The 20,016-nt window shown below is 45.2% G+C and overlaps 1 protein-coding gene across 2 annotated transcripts in view; it reads right to left on the reverse strand.

Annotated features, from left to right (window-relative positions):
* The window catches only part of rdgA (retinal degeneration A), a 499,400-nt gene that overhangs the window by 327,493 nt on the left and 151,891 nt on the right, over positions 1–20,016 (reverse strand). The window contains exon 1 of one of the 2 annotated variants that reach the window (XM_077637009.1): positions 11,002–11,233. The exons of the other annotated variant lie outside the window; for it this stretch is intronic. Coding sequence (XP_077493135.1) covers positions 11,002–11,087 — 86 coding nt within the window. The 5' untranslated portion in view covers positions 11,088–11,233. Of the gene's footprint in view, positions 1–11,001; positions 11,234–20,016 lie in introns of those variants that run through there. 2 annotated transcript variants of the gene reach the window in all.

Here is a 20,016-nt window from a genome sequence, read left to right on the forward strand (position 1 = left end):
CGTTTATATCTAGAATCCTTAGTCATTCAGACAAGCGAACACGCTCTTAATAGCACTGACGGGACACATCCTAGTGCATACGCCCGCTGCCTAGGGCACCTTTTTAAGCTTAAATAGCCAGCCTTTCACGTCTGTACCTGTTTGTGAACAAAGCTCCCGTATAGGAGCCTCAACGTAATTTAAGTGTTCATTTTTATTTTCGTCGTTGTTCTGCATTCTCCTTCTTGGCCTCATTTACTTTCTTTTTTTCACAATCGCCCTTTCTTGTATACAACTGATGCACCGTCAGCCATTTGCAGCGGTGAACATGGGCGCTTGGCGTTCGCAAGCACAATCTCCTTGCAGTCTAATGACTAAAACAACTCTGCGAAAAAGGCTAATGACTAGCGTAATTGCGCAAAGAACGTTTCTTCACAGTGGATATTGCAATTGCTCTATATTACGTAGTGTCCAAAACACGACACTTACAGGTGGGCCCTGTCTTCATCTTGCAGATGGCAATTGGAGGAAATCTATTCCACCCTAGAGAACCAGGCCCATCGCGAATTCACAGGCAGCTTATGAACACGAGTTAAATGCTTCTATGTTCTGTACAACAGCAACGACAGCGCTCAAATGTGATACAATAAGAAAGCGGGAACTGTGTGTTTTGCTGTGGCGTACCTAGGTGCTGTTGTGGGTAAATATTAACCGCGTTTTCGGGAAACTAGCTGCGCTAATATAGGACACCGCGGCCTACCCATGGTCGAAGGAGTGCTAGTGGGCAAGTTAATACAGTCACAAACAATAATAGGTGATTGAAATTATTCTGCAGAGCACAACGTCCTCCAGAGCAGGTATACGTTCGGAACGTTATACAATACCATGCCATGTCATGCCAAGCCGTACCGTACCCTACCGAACCGTACCCTATTACCTTACCGGACCTTACCCTACCGTACCCTATCATAGTGTTCCGTACCGTACCGTACCAAAGGAACATTGATCAAGAGCGAATCAACAGCAAGACAAGCAGTGCCTGCATCTTCTTTCCAGTATTCTCAGTTGTAAAGCTGTTTTGCTCATCTGGGTCTTCTATGCAGAGAGGAGAATGAAGTGAACGAAATAGCATTAAACTGCGAATGCAGTGACGGTGTTAGCATTATCCGAAATAATAATAATAATAATAATAATAATAATAATAATAATAATAATAATAATAATAATAATAATAATAATAATAATAATAATAATAATAATAATAATAATAATAATAATAATAATAATAATAATAATAATAATAATAATAATAAATAATAATAATAATAAATAATAATAATAATATAATAATAATAATAATATAATAATAATAATAATAATAATAATAATAATAATAATAATAATAATAATAATAATAATAATAATAATAATAATAATAATAATAATAATTGGTTTTTGGGGAAAGGAAATGGCGCAGTATCTGTCTCATATATCGGCGGACACCTGAACCGCGGCGTAAGGGAAGAGATAAAAGAGGGAGTGAAAGAAGAAAGGAAGAAAGAGGTGCCGTAGTGGAGGTCTCCGGAATAATTTCGACCACCTGGGGATCTTTAACGTGCACTGACATCGCCAGAAATAAGTATAAACTGGGATTTTGTTTCGACCCTGTTGTAGGGCATCCCGCAGTGAGCGAAAGTCGGTGACTAAAAGGGGCGTTTCCAAAAAGGACATATCCGCCGATATTTCTCGTGCAGGAATTCTTAACAAAGCTCCTAAAGGACAACGATGACAACTTCGCGTATGTACTGCTGTCGGTAAAAATTGATATTTTGAATATTTATGGTTATTCTGAAACTTCTTCGGCAGCAGTGGAGGCATTGATCACCGAGAAAAGTGAATTTAAGGATCCTTCCGCCAGTTCATGCAAAATTGGGACATCTTTAATGAAAAAGACGGGTTGCCACCATTGTGAAGTGAATGGCGGTATAGTTTAGCCTCCGAGATCAGCGATTAAGAAATTGGTGTTGATGAACGGATTTTACTCTCGAAATCGGCTGGTGATCATCGGCTGTACGCTAAATCCACTGAATAATCGTGCCTTACGATGCTAATAAGAAGAAAAAAGATTAAAAAAGTATAATTTTGAATACGGGCGACCTTATACGTATACCACCTGTTTTTTGTACACCCAATCACAGGTTCTGATGTGTGCACTGAAAAGCCTTGAAATAATAAGCAGCCATCCTGTAACATGCAATGTATTTGCTGGTTGTGACCACAGATACGAACTTTCGGCACTGAGAAGTACGAGCTTAAGATATAGCCAATTTGCTCACCAAACCAGTGCAGCCTCATTTTTGCATCCCAACTAGTTTACACTAAACCACGTGAAAATTACAGCCAAGCCACAATCAAGAAATCCATTAAAGGAAACGTCCAATCACAACGAAGGCAGATAGGCCTGAATAATATATAGAAAGCTCGCGCACAGCATCTCCGCTCGCCCAGCTGCAACGGTGGTCAGAATTCGGACTTCGCCGAATAGGCAATACGTGAGGGCCGAGTGCAATCACAAAAAATGCACCGTAACTACGTTATCCAGAAAACACGCAGGTAGGTAACCAGGTAATATATTTCGTTGTCTCGTTGCCACCGTAACAGTAGGTGAAAGAAGTAGACCAAGACCTAAAATGCGCTTACGGTGTTGTCTAGGCAGCAGAAAGGCGCAGGGCGCGAGATTAGGACCACGATGGCAATTTCGACTATGCTGCTGAACCACCTCCATCGGCACGCAACTTCTCGAACGCAAGGGAGGTTTCACAAGGAACCAAAGAAATCAGAAAGGGAACGAAAAAAATATCAGCGTAGCAACCGGGAGGCAGCAAATGAAGGAAATCAAGTTGTGTGAACAAGGTGAGGGGAGAGAGATGGGAGACGATTGGGGAGGGTATGGTCGTGAAAATAGGGGGAACCACAAAGGGCTGCCCTCTACCGGTGGCCAATCGAATGCAATGCTGGCGAAAGAGTCGGTTGTCGTGTTTGCGGGAAGTGGGGGGTGCTTCTCGAGTGGACCCTGGGTCGTGATTGGTTTTGCGAGCCGGAAACAGGGGACAAACGGAGAGGAGCCGTAGAGGAGGCTGTTTTCGGACCACTTTACTGCATCCAGAACGGTGTGGTCTAAGGGAAGGGTGGGGGGGATAGTTGCAGCCATAGCGAGTCCCGGAGTACTAAATTAAGCTTAGAGGTTGTTGAAGTGGATGCCTAAGGTAATCGTGCCGGGACTTTACGACAAAAAACAAAACAAAAAAAAGAGAAGTGATTGCGCAGGTGCTTGCGTCGGCGCCATGCTTTTCATTTCTTTTGTAAACAGATACTTGCGTACACCAACGAAACGACCGCGCACGTCGTTTTGTTGTTGTACGCAGGACTCTGGGGAACAACAAGTTTGTCTACACAGCAGGTAAGAAGCAACACTGGCGCGAGCGAAGTCCTTTGTAAGCGAGAAAAAGCTCGCAGTCAGCACAGGTACTTTTCTGCGCTAAGGACAAAACGTTGCTGCTTGGGGCAGTTGGAAGTGCAGTAGATGGGGATTGAATTGCGCAATTGTATTTGCCGACCATTCCACTATGTAGGTTGTGATAAGTTAGCTATATTGAGTTTTATGGCGCAAAAAGCCACTAAGGCTATCAGGCACCGAACACAGGGTTGTAATGTCTAGTGTTGTAGTCACTACTTATAGTTTGTTTAAAATACTGCATTCCGCATGAAACTTTATAATTTGCGAATATTCAACCAGTACATGATCAGCTAAAAGCAACCTGAAGTGTAATAGGATGTATTCATTGTAAAATGATATAAAACATTTTTCTCTGCCCTTCAAATATAGTACATGAAATTAAAATGTGGCTTGCAGTGAGTTCACCACTACACACTTCGAAAAGAGGTTTGTTTTGTTCTGTAAGTGAGATTTGGTTTATGGTTTATGGAGGTTTAACGTCCCAAAGCGACTCAAGCTATGAAGGACGCCGTAGTGGAGGGCTCCGGAAATTTCAACCATCTGGGGTTTTTTAACGTGAACTGACATCGCACAGTACACGGGCCTCTAGAATTTCGCCTCCATCGAAATTCAACCGCCGCGGCCGGGATCAAACCCGTGTCTTTCGGGTCAGCAGCCGAGCGACGTAACCACTGAGCCACCGCGGTGGTCTATTCTGTCAGTAAGAAGTTGTCTGTAAGGTGTGTGTTTCGAATGCATAGACGACATAAAATAACGACATAAAGCGTTCTTGATGTCTACATGATTTCGATTCTCCTAAAATGTGCCCGACAGAATGCAGTTTGTTGTTTACTTGCTGTTCAAATTCAACTTGCCACTTATTTCTCAGTTCACTGTACATTAACGTTAGTTGGCACAAATTCGCACAAATAAATTCGTGTGGTACGTTCACTCGGTTTAATTGACCATTTCGGGCTTGTGCATCGCATGCATCTGCTTTGTCATTACTCACAATTCCTACATGGCTAGGGACCCAGCAGAATTTAATGTTATGTTTTTGTGTTGTGACCTTAACCGTATTATACATGATGTATCATAAGGGCTCGGCAGAATGTTCGGAGTGCAGTGCTTTGAACATACTCAGAGATTGCAGCTTGAAATAAGGCATTTAGATTGCTTAAACAATAGTAGTAGCAAGAAAAGTAATATGTACATCACTTAGAAATCTCTGATTTGGAATAAAAAAGCGCCTTCCAAACAATGTTACTTTAAAAATGGACGGTTGCTTGTGACATTCCTCTTTTGGCGTGCGGTTGTACCCGAAGCAGGAAGGATCTTGACCTTTAGGTTGGTTCGAGGCCTTCGATTCAGTCTTCCACACAACTCGTACCAATTGCACAAATTGGACCAAACGCCCATTGTTTCGAATTCGTGGCATTCCGACTGCTGAAATTTTTGTGGCGGTAACAAATTTAAAACAAAAATTGTTTCTGATTTTGAGCACACTAGCTTGAACATTGAAGTGCTTTTCTTCTCAATTTGGTCTCACAAAGGGTTGACGTACTTCGGGCTTGTTTTGCATCGTTGACATCAGCAGATGCATGGTAGTTGAGTACCTCAATTAAATTCAATGTTTATCTCCTTGGCTAAAAGCTTCTGACGCAGCTTGACTAAGGACAAGAAGACCATTACATAGCAGTGTCAGTAACATAATAATATATATAAAACAGACTTGTTACCTCTAATTTGCAACAGTAAATAAAAGTTAGACAATATTCTGAGCACTGAAGTTATAGCAGGTGAGAAACATGTCAGATATCATATGTAAAAAAACACATATTTCAAGAAACGTGGCAAAAACATTGCACAACCAATTTTCTGAAATAAAGCACAGGAACAGAAATAGAAAAAAGAACATAATAAAGTGTAACACAACAAAGTAACAAAAAGTATTACCAGAGGATAGCAATTACAACAAACGAGACCTCAAACCCATTCTATTCAATCCTAAAGTGTGTGTATTTTTGTTTAGTATAAGTGGGAGGTTATGTGATAACGCTTGATATTTATAAAAAGTTAGGAACCGTGGGATTTCCCACAACTCTTTATTTCTTGTGGGTACGTTAGTGTTACGACGCTGCATAAATGCTAATGACATTAGTTGGTTGATTGAAGCAAGCTAGGAAAAGTAAAATGTTTTCAATAGTCGAAATTCATAAATATCCTCAATACGAAGTATCTAAAATAATCTGAAGGTACTTGTTGTAGTGGCCATTGGTTCCATATTCTCAATATGAAGAACTATTTACTCTTGTATTGTTAGAAGCCTGTTCAAATTTCTCTTATTTAAAGCCATCCCATTCAGTACTGATTGCTTGCTAGGCCGAAAACGTTTGAATGAAGAGCACACAAACTACTGGCTCACGTCTGATTTCATGTAAGAAATCCAGGAACCGGAGGGTCAAAATTAAAAAAAAATGCTCCCAGTAAGGCATCGAAAGATGTTCAGTGCATTGTTCTGAGACATTAATCGTGAGTGATTTTTTTAATGTGGTAGGGTTGTGCTGACGTCAGACCAAACCCCGCAATGTCCAGTGTCGCGAAATTCGCTGACTGGTCAGAGAGTTCACATGAACTTATTACTTCATCACAACCTGCCAACCGGGTTGTGAGCGACCTAGTTTCTAGACAACAACCTAGATAGATAATCGAAATAAAAAAAATGTGATATGTGCAAATGTCGGCACCATCACAGCATAGCGGATAGCTGCTATTGCAATTAGTAGTCCGAATATGGTTGTTGATGTACCGACCATTACGAATGAACTGATGATTATAACAGAAGTTGACTAACTTGAAATATAATGCTTTCGCATTCCACCCTTATAGAGTCTTAAACGTTCCCAAAGTTTATGCTTACTTTTGGAAAAAAATAATACTGGAGCATTTTGAGGCACCCACTGCGGAATTGCGGAAATGATTGTATTTATACTACTGAGACATAAGCACAGCTTTATAACGTGCTGCTTAATAGTTATGTAAATGGACGATAGCTACGCTTGCAACAATATTGAGTGGCATAAATGTTCAACATGATGTCATAATTAGGAAATACCTGGCCTAAAACGTTAGCACAAGCGAGAAGGAAAAGAATCAGGCGGGATATCAGAGCGACCCACACGAGCATGGACAGATGTGGCAACATCCGTATCTCAAGACTGCCGGTTGCATAATGGACACAGCTCCTCCTCCTCTTGTCGCGCCCTCTACAGCGCTTCTTTCGCAGAGAAAACAAGCACCCAGAAAAAAAATGCCTTAAGGGGATGCTTATCTACCTGTGCATTTCGTGCGTTAAAAAGTGACTACGCGGACGAGATCACTATGGCAGTGGGGTGACCTTTAATTATGCGCAAAGCCCTTGAATCCCGCACACCTTCACCGTGTATGAATAATTTCTCGCAAAAATTTCTTTAGACAGTCTATAGAAAATTTTTAGAGAACAGTCTACAGGCAACCAAGTTCTATAGCCAGCGCATAGAAAATCTAATAATTTATGACCATACAATTTTGGTAGACTTCTGTCTATAGACAGTCTATTGACTATGAATAGACAAAAGAAATACCCAAAGGAAAGCAATAGAGTCTATAAGAAGTCTATAGACTGTATATAGAACATTTTTGTAAGCAATAAGTACTAGAAGTACAAGATGCATATGTTCTTTTGCAATGAAAAAGAAATACGGTCACTCAATAGGCTATTTTTATTAAGCCTGTAAAAAAAAAGGGAATTCGGGCTCTTGCATGCTTACTAGAGGAGAAATTCTCGTGCTACACTCCATGAGAGAGAGGTTCCTTTAAATGTAAGCAAATCTCATTTTCGGGGAATCATACCGAAAACAATGTCTAAAAGGTTTCACACGCTTCATGCGCAAGGGTCGCGACATCTTTCTTGCATGAGCTGCAGAGGTGAGTAACGCGTGAAGGTGACGACATGCAACTCCAGTGAGGAGTCCGATGAACTCCCTATACGCGACGCTTTTCGTTGTTTCACGCAGTCTTTGCGTTGAATTTGTTGTTGCCTACGACAGTGTGTAGAAACGGAAAGAAAACCAACTACGCCTTGCTGCTAAATTTGTTGCCTCACAACGTGCTGATGAACAGGTCATTTCTTATTCAATTTCATGCAGTCCACATAACTCCCCAGGCCATTAATTCTTAATGCTGCTGTCTGCTCCTGCTTCCCACACATGAAGTGAAACGTGTTGTAGCTTACAAGGCAGTCTTGAGCGCGAGTTGCGACAAGCTGCAGCACTTTAACGCCTCTGACCGCAAAAGAGTCTACGCTGCTCCTTCTCCTGTACGGCTAGCTTTAGTGTTTGTCATTACGGGTTGCGTGCATTAAGCGTAAGGCCTGGAATTAACTGCCTTGCGTCACGTCGTCAAGGGTTTCACAGTTTCTGTAGCCTAATCGAGGTGTCGCAACGTTCTCTAGGGGTGAAGAATAACACTCGAGTCTTTCGGTAGAAGCCGAGAAAGACACGTGCGCATGGCGATGACGTCACCACTGCCTTCTCTTCCAATTTCGTGCTGCAAAGAGGTTCTGAGTGTATGATTTTTATGCTCACTCGCACTTGACCGTATAAGGCTGCCCATGAGACGCGGATAATATGTTAGGAAAGTGTCTTTTTTAAGTAAAAGAAAAACTGACGAGCTTTATGCTGCGCTCAGTCATTTGACAAGCTATATAATTATAGCTGTTATGATGTGCTCTCTACGTTAGCGAAGCGGCACACCATTCTCCATCACCTGCCCTTTGGTGCAACTGTGAACCCTCAACCGCACCGGGCAGTAAAGGAGATTTTCCTTCCCCCTCTTACTCTATCTCCTCCTCTCCTACTCCTCCTATTCTTCTACAACCCTCACACCCCCTTCCTACACCGTTCGCTGTGCGGACGTCTACGCTAACAGCGCCGTTTCGTTCACAGCTTTCGCTGTAAAGTAAAGAACGAGAGATTTTTCAATCCGTCGGAATAATCAGCTTTGCTGCGAGGAGTAACAAACAATGTGTCACGAATCTCGAAATTTGGCCTGCCGGTATTTTGTGCGCGGCAAACTGTGTTAGGGGCGCCTTAATTTTGCAACGCGATTTACCAACGTTCTGAAAACTTGCGATTCCGCTGAACTGCTCTCTACATTTAAAAGCCTGGTTCCAGACGAGCAAAAACAAACAACAAACCGATGAGTTTACTTCATGTCGACATACACAGTGTAGAACGCAAAGAAGAAATACGCAACCTCCCCCCCCCCCCCCCCCCCCCAACCTTATATGACATTCAGCGGTTAGTGCTTGTTAATTGGGCGGCCATTTACGCAAAATCAATATGCGTTGTTCAAAAAGTCAGAAATTCACATGTGAAAAGGCCAGCTACAAAACGACACCTGTAAACGCACACAGCAGTGGAGGCCTTTATAAAAAGTTGTTTCTACGCAGAAATAAAATTGGTACGTTGATTTATAGGGGTATCAGGTTGAAAAGCATATTCGTGCAAGAGACAAGTGCGTGAATATGATCGGTAGACCCTGAATAGGGAGGAAAGCGATTCTTTAGGGTACAGGTCGTCCAAAGAAAACAGGAATAGGTGGCAGAAGAGGAAAGAGCGCGGCAAGTGCATTAATATTCACATATATTATATAGTGAGCGATATCGACCGATTGTTTTACGGTTCGTAAAAATTCGCGCGGACGCCGGGAACTAACACAGGTATGGCACAAGGAGTGATATCTGCAATTGAACGCGCACTTACTGCCACCAACGAGTGTTTTCTTGCACCAGGTGAGGATGTCTCACTGGCGCATGTATACCTCATGCGCGCGGGTTTGTGCAACTCAGGGAAGAGGGGGGGGGGGGGGGGGACGGCGCAGTGGGGCTCTTAGTAGACACAGAGAAAGGGGTGGTGTCATATAGGTCTCTGCTGCTTAAAAGACATGAACGGGCGCTACCATAAACTTTGCACCCCCTCCCCTGCCCCTTTTACACAGAAAGCTGTGCACGCCAATGCTCATGTAGGCATGAGTGGGTCCGCTAACGCTTTTCTGAGCAGATATCATGGCGTATCATATCCTGTTAGCATACAGATGCACAATGAGTAACACCTGGAGAATACAGAGTACTTCATGATAACTTTTTATCCACTAAATGAATTTGAAAACACCAAATATAGATATCATAATTACGCTTTCAATTGCTGTGTTTCGCCTTCATCGCTCTGCCCTTCACTCTGCGTAATTTTTCCTGGATGATGAGGTCGTCAAGTACGAAAAGCGCTCGCATCATGCGGCTTCTTTTCTTTTCGGAATTTCAGTCTGTGGAAAGACGGATGCTCTAAATTCGTAACTGAGAAATAAGCCGTGTTCCGCAGTGTCACCAGGATGGAGGGCAGCAGGGTAATGAGCATAAGTGTGATCACTACAAAAAAAAATGTTAATTGCAAAATTGTTCTCCTCGTTCCTGGGGATATCGAGTTTGGATAAACGTTTCTCTCATGTACAAAAAAGAAAAAAAATAAGAAGCTGGCACCAGACCCTGGTGCATTGCGCGGCTAAACCGCGCCCATCGTATGAAGGAGCCAATAGTTTCCAGGTTCTTCCATTTCCTTTGATTTGTGTTCTGTAGGGGGTGCTTACTTTGTGGCTTCGTAAATTGTTGTAGCAAGTTCCCGCTTTCTGCAAAGCAGCCCCCCCCCCCCCCCCCCCGCTCTTACAAACGTTGTAATTTCTGACACAATAACTCATGATCTATTTCCAAAGTACCAAGTCCTCGTGATAGTTATGTATTGGTAATTTTTCAACTCCAAACCTAATTTCGATTTTTCATGCAGCGAACGTCACTTTGTGATTCTAGTTTGCTCTTGAATAGTTGTCTTCTTCAGTGTTCAATTTTGCTTTCGTGATCTGCTTCGCGATGAAAGTCAAATAAACCGGTAACAGTGAGCTCTAGTCAAGGCGAGTTCTCATGGTAACCGTGTTGTCACACTAGGATTGGGCAAAGAAAGCAGAACATGAACTAGGCTCAGTTCTCAACTGTAGTTTGCTTCCCTTGAATATTTTTTTCTTTCAGTACCAAATCGGCTCCTTCTGCGATCTGCTTCGTCACTTTACCGTACACCATTCGTTAAACACCTTTTCACGACCCTGGGGAAAAACCGGTTTTCTGGGCTGTTGAGAGATCATGAGGGAGCTTAACCCTCAAATCTTTCTGGTACAGCGAGTACAGTCCAGTGCAAATTCGGCGGGGCCCGTGGACTTGTTTGTGAAGAGGTCTATACAAAGATCTCGTCCAGACTAGCATTCTGGGTTAGGGTTTCCACACTGGGAATGGGAATAGGAGCAGAATATGCTGCTTGGTGGTTGGCGTGAAGCACTAGTAATATTCACCTCGCGCTAAGTCGGGTTTTCTGAGTCGTATTTTTCCGCGCTGTAAAAGGACTTTTGAAGCACAGCATGCAGCTTTGAGGATGCGTACAAACCTGCGCCTTGTCCAGCTCTGGAAGTACTGCCTGAGAGCCAGGGAGCCGTCTTCAAGCACTTCGGGCACCGTTAGAGTGTGCATCATATCACGGAATCATCGCGACACCAACACCACGACACTGCGTCACGTCGTTGCAGTATTCTCATTCGCTCCGTGACGTGGAAGGCATCCGGAAGTGACGACACAGTCTTCTGCTTACCGAAGCACTTCAGAAGTGCTTGATCACGCTTGCTTGCCCGCTGTGAGCTTCCGCATTCAACGCAGTGCGACAAATTTGGAAAATACGCAGTGGCAAAATGTCGCGTCCGAACGCAGGGACTAACTTAGGCTTACCTCTGTGTGAGGCGTGTATAGGAAAAAGAGGTGACAGGTGGATATCCACGTTGGTAGTGTGAAACTGTTGCTCATTATTCGCCTTAAAATGGCTCCAATGTCTTTCCTTTCTTCAGTGAAGAGAAGTACAGGAGGTGAGAACAAGGCCACTAAATCTGCTACCCGCTGGGGTTGACTTACATAGACTAAAAACGCTAATGAAACCTTATAAAATGCCCAAGGAAACCTTTAAACTTAATTTCAGGTCGTTCAGCTTAGGGGGCTTTTTATCACAGCGAGCGGATTCAGTCCACCGTAACTGCTTAAAACTGTCGCAGCTTCCACCTCAACACCGACTGCTTCATTTTCGGTTGGTAAACCGAAATTCAGTCACATCCGTACGAAAAAAGACTTGCGATTGCCTTCCTCATGACATAAGCGGTTTGCTTCACGCGATAGCTGAGCCTTGGTATGTGTTGCATAACTTCGCTTTAAACTCCATGTTACACAGCATCCTCATCGAGGTCTTCGTTGCTTGCAAAAGGTTGTTAAGGGGAAAAACTTGACTAACGCGAAGCCGCAAAGACGCCTTTCGAGAGAGGTAAATTCCATCCGGTGATGATTGTAGGGTCTGACTTTAGATGCGAATTATCCCACATTCCTGCAGGACGACAGTGTCTTGGCTCTATCTTTACGATTCGGATTTCAGATACGCACCCCGAAGGACTCCAGTCGTCAAAACTTTCACCATACACGGTTCTGAAGAAAGTGCTGAGTAATGGAAGCCTTCGTGCTATGTTACACACACAAAAATGAATCATTCAAACTCCAGATCACAAGCAACGCAAAACAAAAAGTCCTTATCTACGCGGGTCACCGATTGCAAAAAGGCAGCACGCCTTTATGTAAACAGCACCGCGCCTGCACTCCACAACTAGTTTGTATCCAAAGTTGCCGGTCACTGACACTGGAGGCGCGACAATCCTCGAAGCCACGCTGACGTCATCCCGGGAACGTATCCAGGCCGGTTACACAGCCAAAGGCACATCCTCGCCTGTAGACAGATTTATAGGAGGCGAATCCAGCCACACCGAATCATTGTCGAACTCGCCTCCAAGAGCACGGCTGGGCGATGTCGCCGTCGGCAGAAACACACACTCAAGTCGCGCTCGAAAGCGCGGCGAAGCGCGTCACCTACTTCGAGCTCGGGGGCCCCCAAAAATACGGCCGCAGCTCCGCGACTACCGCGGAGTACCGGAGTGGCAGCGGCGTCGACTTGGATGCTTGTCGCGGTCCTGACTGAAGCCCGTGGAGCCTAGGGCACTCTGTCGGGGACCCTTTCGGCAGGCTGACTGGCTGGCCGGCTAGCACCCGGAATAATTTTAAAACAGCCGGTTCCGACGAGCGGCTCGAGTCAAGGGGAAACCTCGGCCCGTGCCCTTACACTCGGCGGCAGCGACTCGTCACCGTTCTCTTCCAGGCCTTTGCCAGATGCGAGGAGAGACGCGTGTCGCCCGACGGCCACCCGGCGTTGTCCTCTTTGTTTGGTCGCTACCCCCCCCCCCCCCCCCCCCCCTTCTCTCCGAAAAGCTCAGCCTGGAAGCTTTCCATTTCTGCTTTCTTTTTTACGCGCTAGGCGCGTGGGCCGTTCTGGTGCGCGCTTTTTTTTCTTGCGAAAACCGACGCTGGGGCGACACCTGTCGTTTTTGCACTCGGCGTCAAAACACGGCTCTCACGATGCACGCGTTCTTACGCTGCTCCAGAGTGTCAAACAAGAGGAAGTTAAGACACCGGGAGCCCAAGAGTGGCTGGCGGGCCAAGGATTGAACTATATCTATTGGGCCCAATTGCTATCGTACTAGTTTCACTGAAAAGTTTACTATTATGATGCAGTGCGGAAGCTGTGTCTCTGTGTCTTACAGCACTGCAGCGCGTATTTCCACCAGAACAATGTGTGGTTTACATTGCTTGGTTTATATGGGTTTAACGTCCCAAAGTGACTCAAGCTATGAGAGACGCCGTAGTGAAGGGCTCCGGAAATTTCGACCACCTGGGGTTCTTTAACGTGCACTGACATCGCACAGTACACGGGCCTCTAGAATTTCGCCTCCATCGAAATGCGACCGCCGCGGCCGGGATCGAACCCGCGTCTTTCGGGCCAGCAGCCGAGCGCCATAACCGCTCACCCACCGCGGCGGCCCCACCATAACAATGTCGTCAACGTCTGTTGTTTAAGCGATGATATTGTTCAAAGAGCGTCAGCTTACGAAGTGTTCGTAATAGGAATAGGTTTTAAGTGGTATGAGCTTCGGTATATCTTCACAAACAATGAAGTGAATTAACGGCACCAAAAGAAAGCTACGCAGTTTTGTCAGAATCTTCGCGTTCAAAATAAGTTCATTGTGGCGCCGGTCTACGAAGAATTTGTTCTTTAAATGTGAAGGTTTTGAGGAAGCTGTGTAACTTTTCTTCGGAGCCTTATGACTACCCTATAGCGTGGATATTTGTAAGTGTAGCATTTGTCGAAACCTACATTAATTTTAGGAATCACCCTGAGCACAGTTTGACAAACACATGTCCTCCAGTGCGCGTGCCTTAACACGATGATTGCTGACTGCGCTGAAGGGGACTTAGCCCCTGTTTACCCGGGCGAGAGTCACTATATAACTCTTTAAATATTGCCTCGTTATATAGCGACTCGTTATATAGTCACTGTATAACTCGAGTTATATATAGCTATATAACTCGAGAGTCACTACATAACCCCCATATTCTGTCAGAAGGCCAGCCCGGCCCTAGAAGACTTAATTGCTAACCTTGATTACACAAACTAGGATATTCGTAAACAGTCATGAACAATGACTGAACGTCGCGTGTGGTTTAGATTCTCGTAGTTTTTCAAAGTTGCGAAATCGTACGCGAAACAAACCACGTTTGTGAGGCAAAGTTTGCTGCTTCACGTGATGCTCACTTGCACACCTCTCTTATTCTCTCTTTATCCGCTTATATTTACTTACTTTTCCATTTGACATGTTTACAACCCGCAACCTCAGAGAGAAATTACTGAAAGAAAAAGGAAGCGAGGCTAATCCGGCTTCTCTATTCGTATTCACAGCGCGACGAAGAGAGCATAGAAAAGGTAAACGAGATTAGAATCACTCTCCTTGTAGTCTTTTCGACTTTGCGCGGGACAGAAAAAAGACGTCTCCTATTTGTTTTTGTTTCTTCGCTCAGCGAATATGAATTCTCACGAGGTATGCAATTTTTTTGCTGCCCGGAGAGTTTTTGCCTCTTGTTCTTCCTACGTCGCCTCCTGGTTTCACGTGCGCGTAAGATCTAAACTCCCTTCCCGTCTCTTTCCCTTCCTCTCGTCCGTCTCATACGAGCTCCGTCTGGTTAGAAGCGAGACGGCCAACGAAACGGACGTCTCAATTTACCCTCACCCCTTTTCTCTGGCCGGTGCTTTGTACTGCCAAAGACTCCGTAGAGAAGTGCAGGGGAGCTGGCAGTCGCGACAGGCGAAATTATTTTTAGTCGGCTCTAACACCCTCACTCACTCTCTCTTTTTTTCTCTCTGAGCCTCTCGGGAGAAACAAAATAAAAACGGATGGTGACAAGATAAGCATAAAGACCACCCTCGCGCTTAAAAAAAAAAACAGAGATTTTGTTGACGCGGCAGCCGGAGCCAGGCGCGCCTCACGCAGGCGAAGTTTGGCGCGAAAGGGTTCAGCACTTCTGTTTGGAGCTGGCGCTGTTTGTAGTGAGACGCGCATTCAGCAATGTGCTGCTTGTCACTCAGACGAGTCCGTTGTACTGGTGCAACTCACCCAACGAAATGCTCTTACCCCTCATTCACTCACAATCACACACAGAAACTAGCACAGAACCCCACACAGACATGCGCACGCACACGCATTCACGAACAAGCTCACTCACCACACTAACGCATTCACACATACAACAAACTCACTTTCTCGATAGCTCGTTCACTATCTCACTCGCTACCTCACACAATCGCTACCACACACACTCGCTACCGAACACACTCACTATCGCATACAATCGCTATCGCACACACACGCTACATCGCACACTCGCTACCTGACACACTCGCTACATCACATACTAACTACCGCACACACTCGTTACCTCACTCACTCTTAAGCTCACACAATTGCTACCTAACACACTCGGTACTGCACACTCTCGTTTCCTCACTCACTCGTTACTTCACACAATTGCTGCCTCACACAACTACTACCTCACACAATTGCTACCTCACACACTCGCTACCTCACACACTCGCTACTGCACACTCTCGTTACCTCACTCACTCTTTACCTCGCACAATTGCTGCCTCACACAACTACTACCTCACACACTCGCTACCGCACATAATAACTACTGCACACTTTCACTACCGCACACACTCGCTACCTCACACAATTGCTATCGCACTCACTAGTTACCTCACACACTCGTTACCTCACTAGCTCGTTACCTCACTCGCTCGTTACCTCACTCGCTCACTGCCACTCACTTAATCACTGATACCTAAGTTGAGCGATGCAAGAAAAATCTATAGCGCCTACAAAATGTGCATTTTCACACAAATTAAATCAGAACAGTCGCGCAACAACGGCTTCCATTTCCTCACGACAACCAGCACAATGACTTGCGCTTTGTGACGCGGCTCACGGACAGCAACCAAGGCAAGCATGTGGGGAAGGAGGGCACCTCTCCAAATATTTTTGTGGCAGCCCATACAAGATTACTACGCAGAGTATAGACTATCTACAGATATTCCCGTAAAAAACGTTATAGCTTTCCCGTGCTCCGCAAAGGAGGATTGGCCGTCCAAGATAGGACATACATTTGCTGCCTAGCGTCTATGTTGTAGCCGTTTACGGGGGGAAGAGCAAACACTGCAAGCGCCTACAAGCTCGAAGGCGGAAAACGTTGTTGGCCGGAACACACGCCTCGCGGGGAAAAAAAGAGAAGGCGACGGAGAAGGGCAGACGGGAGGGTGAACAAACACTCCGAAAAACACCAGCGCAGGCGTCGAAACGGCGCAACGGTTTCCTAAAAAAAGGCCTAGGAAAGGCCGGCAACATAAAACTAAGAGAAGAAAGAAAGAAAGAAGGGGAAATAGGAAGAAGGAAAGGAAGAAGATGAAATAGGAAATGTAAAAAAAAACGTCAACAGGTAGCCGGCAATGATTGAAGCAAGCCACGAAAACTGTAAGCGTATATAAATACAGTGGAGATGAATTTGAGTGTGCACGCCTCGAAGTTATTTTTGTTGTGTGGGCGTTTTTGTCTCTGACGTTCGCTATGATTAAGACGCTCACTAAACTAAGAACTCGCTTCGTCAGGGAACAGTTTTATCCCAGTTCCTCATTTATTTCTGTACCCCAAATGCAACTATCCTCTTCATTGTGCTGACTGCAGATTAGGCGATACAGCTGAAGTGGAAGATAAACACAAAACGTGAACAATAAAAAAAAGATGCCAGTGAAGGAAAGAGAAAGAAAAAGCGAAAACAACAAAAAAAGAGAAATTGAAACAGGAAACAAGGAAAAAACGCGAAACGAACAAAGACAAATCAGGGAACTGAAAAGGCAAATAAAGAACAGGGGTTTACAGGGAAGGAAAATAAGAAAAAAAAACCAGGCAATTGTTCTTTTTTCCCACCTTTGTTTTCCCTTATCGCCCGAAAATCTACCCCTCCTCGCCTCGGGAAGCGAGCGGGGTTGCTCCGTGTTCGCGATTGCACTTAGGTACCACTCCTTGCACGGCGTACTCCCGAAAATTGCCCAAGAGAAACAAGGGCCGGTAGGGTGCCTGGCATCTTCGTACGCCTCTGGCACCGTTGCTTCGAGTTAATACCCATATACGATGGGGGAAAACAACAGCCCGAAGGGCCTCACATCGCCTGGATAACAACAGAGGTGCCCTGCGGGAAAACCCGGTAACGGCATTTTCCTCTCCCCATTACTCCTTCCCGAATTGTTCTGAGAAAAGGTGAAACGAAAGATGGCGTTTGCTTCTCTTTTGAGGAGAAAACGATGTAGCTAATTCGAAGGAAATGTGACGACGTGTGCCTGCATGCATGATGGGTGTTTTTTTCTTTCGCGAGTCAACTTAATAGAGGTTCACTCGCTGTGGTGTTGGACGGCTGATTCCATGGTCGTGGGATCGAATGTGGTTCGATGGAAGTCAAATGTAGAAAACGCCCGTGCACTGTAGAGCGTCAGTGCACGATAGAGAACCCGAGCTGTGGTTCAAATTAACTCGGAGAACCCTACTTCGGAGCCCTTTTATGGCATACAAGAGCATTTGAGACTTTAAACCTCACACATCGATAGCCTGTTCCTGCCTTTCTCAAATGCACCCACAGTTTCAGGAGAAACAAGGCACATGTGTAATATTAAACTGAGGAAAATACAGCGAGCTAAAGGAAGCGAAAATGACAGCTGTAACGTTAAAACACAGGAAGAGAGCAAAGTGAGTCAGGGAACAAAGGCGAGTCAATGACACCCTAGTCAGAATCAAGGAGAAAAGAATTGTGATTGGGAAGGGCATGTAATGCGAAGGCAAGATAACCGATGGTCGTTAAGGGTAACGCACTGGATTACAATAGAAGGCAACAGTTACAGCTGTGGCATGAAGTTAGGTGAGCGGATGAGATTAAGCATTTTGCGGAGATATGGTGACCGCGGCTAGCATAGGACAAGTTTAATAGGAGAGACACGGGAGAGGCCTTTGTCCTGCGGTAGGTGTAGTCAGGCAGATGATGATGATGATAATGACACGCGGTGTAGAACGAGTAATATGACCCAAGTGGGTCATTTGGGCATTGGAGGTATTGTGTATGATGCTAACCACCAATTATTGTTTGCATGACACACTGAACACACGAACAAAAGGTAACGTAACCAGTAGATCACATGATTTTGGAAAGGTGATCACGACGTCATTTAGTGTCAGGTATGCTATCTGCCCACAAGGCTTTGTCAGCATAACAGGCCTTGATAGAAATCTGGCCTTGTTTGAAAAATAAGATGACAAAAACAGTGATCAAGATTATTATTTCAAATACTTCGTGGAAACAAATGTAATTAAAGACATGTACAAACGACTTTGCTTACACTATCTGTAAAATTACATAAGCACAGCGTTCGTCCACAAGTAAACACTTGGGATGGTTGAATCAACATGCTGCCGTTCTTTTGTTATTATTCGAGACGTTTGCCATTAGGCACATTGAAAAAGGAGGAGAGGATATGGAAGAAAGTTAGAAGAAGGAGTGTAGACAAGCCTCGCTTAAAAAGTGGGAAAAGTTCTCGATGAAGCGATTATCAAGTGAGCACTTGCGATAGTCTCCATGCCTCTAACGTGTGCTGAACGCGCACAGGTTGTTGTTTTTAATTTGTTTTTCTTCACAATGCTACAGATCGATGAAATAGGCAACCTGAAGCTATCATTGAAGGGAGAGTTTCTGACATTTCTCAGTTCACTTGGTGCCTATTGCGCCCAAAAGTGAGTTGTACTTAATAATAATTGGTTTTTGGGGAAAGGAAATGGCGCAATATCTGTCTCATATATCGTTGGACACCTGAACCGCGCCGTAAGGGGAGGGATAAAGGAGGGAGTGAAAGTAGAAAGGAAGGAAGGGGTGCCGTAGTGGAGGGCTCCGGAATAATTTCGACCACCTGGGGATCTTTAACGTGCACTGACATCGCACAGCACACGGGCGTCTTAGCGTTTTTCCTCCATAAAAACGCGGCCGCCGCGGTCGGGTTCGAACCCGGGTACTCCTGATCAGTAGTCGAGCGCCCTAACCACTGAGCCACCGCGGCGGGTGAGTTGTACTTAGCATGAACTGTTCTTAAACGTTTCCCGTGAGCCACCCCCGCCCTTAATGGAGTTGATAGTATCCTTGAAGAAATTATCGAGAAAAAAAACTGTGTAAAAGGCTCACGACTTGAGAAGAGGAACACTCCGATACTTGCTGAGCTCAGCGTGATAGGCATCGGCCCCGACCAGCCTCGCCTAAAAGAGTGCACGGCTGTTAAGCGCCGAAGAAAACGCGTGCTCGACTCCACGACCTCCCAGCCTCGTCCCTTCCCCCCCCCCCCCCCCCCCCCCCCCCCCAGTCCTCTAAGCCTCCTGCCCTTTTCCTCGTCACAACAGAAGCAGACCAGAATCCATTCGAAGAAAGGCACGGTTCGAATGACACGCGCAGGTCGTCTGCTATAAATATTCTTCGCCCACAGGAGAAAGAAGTCAGTCTTTCAGGACGTCGTTCCATTTGGTGCCGCCTTCCAGGAATTCAGATGGAAGCTACGCTTGCATTCGGTGTGCCTGTGTGCGTGCACGGGCCTAATGCTCTTCCTTTGTGCACATCTCCCCCTTTCCCCCTCGCCCCCCGAACACGTTCGCTGAGCGAACGTGGCTGGGAAACAAGGACAGTGCATTGTGGTGCCACCTATAGACTGCTAGGGAATTCATATTATCTCTTTTTTTCTTTTTTTTGCGCACAGAACGAATATGCATAGCTGCGGAAGCAGTGTGCTGTTCACACGGCAGACGGCGGTGGTGTTGCATTTCGTTATGTATCGGACGCATTGAAAAACGACAAAAAAAAAAGCTGCCGGGAGGGCTAACACTGTGTAATGCAGGCTTCCGCGAAAGTTATT

Source organism: Amblyomma americanum, chromosome 9 (genome assembly GCF_052857255.1).
Source record: "Amblyomma americanum isolate KBUSLIRL-KWMA chromosome 9, ASM5285725v1, whole genome shotgun sequence".
NCBI classification, from domain to species: Eukaryota; Metazoa; Arthropoda; class Arachnida; order Ixodida; family Ixodidae; genus Amblyomma; species Amblyomma americanum.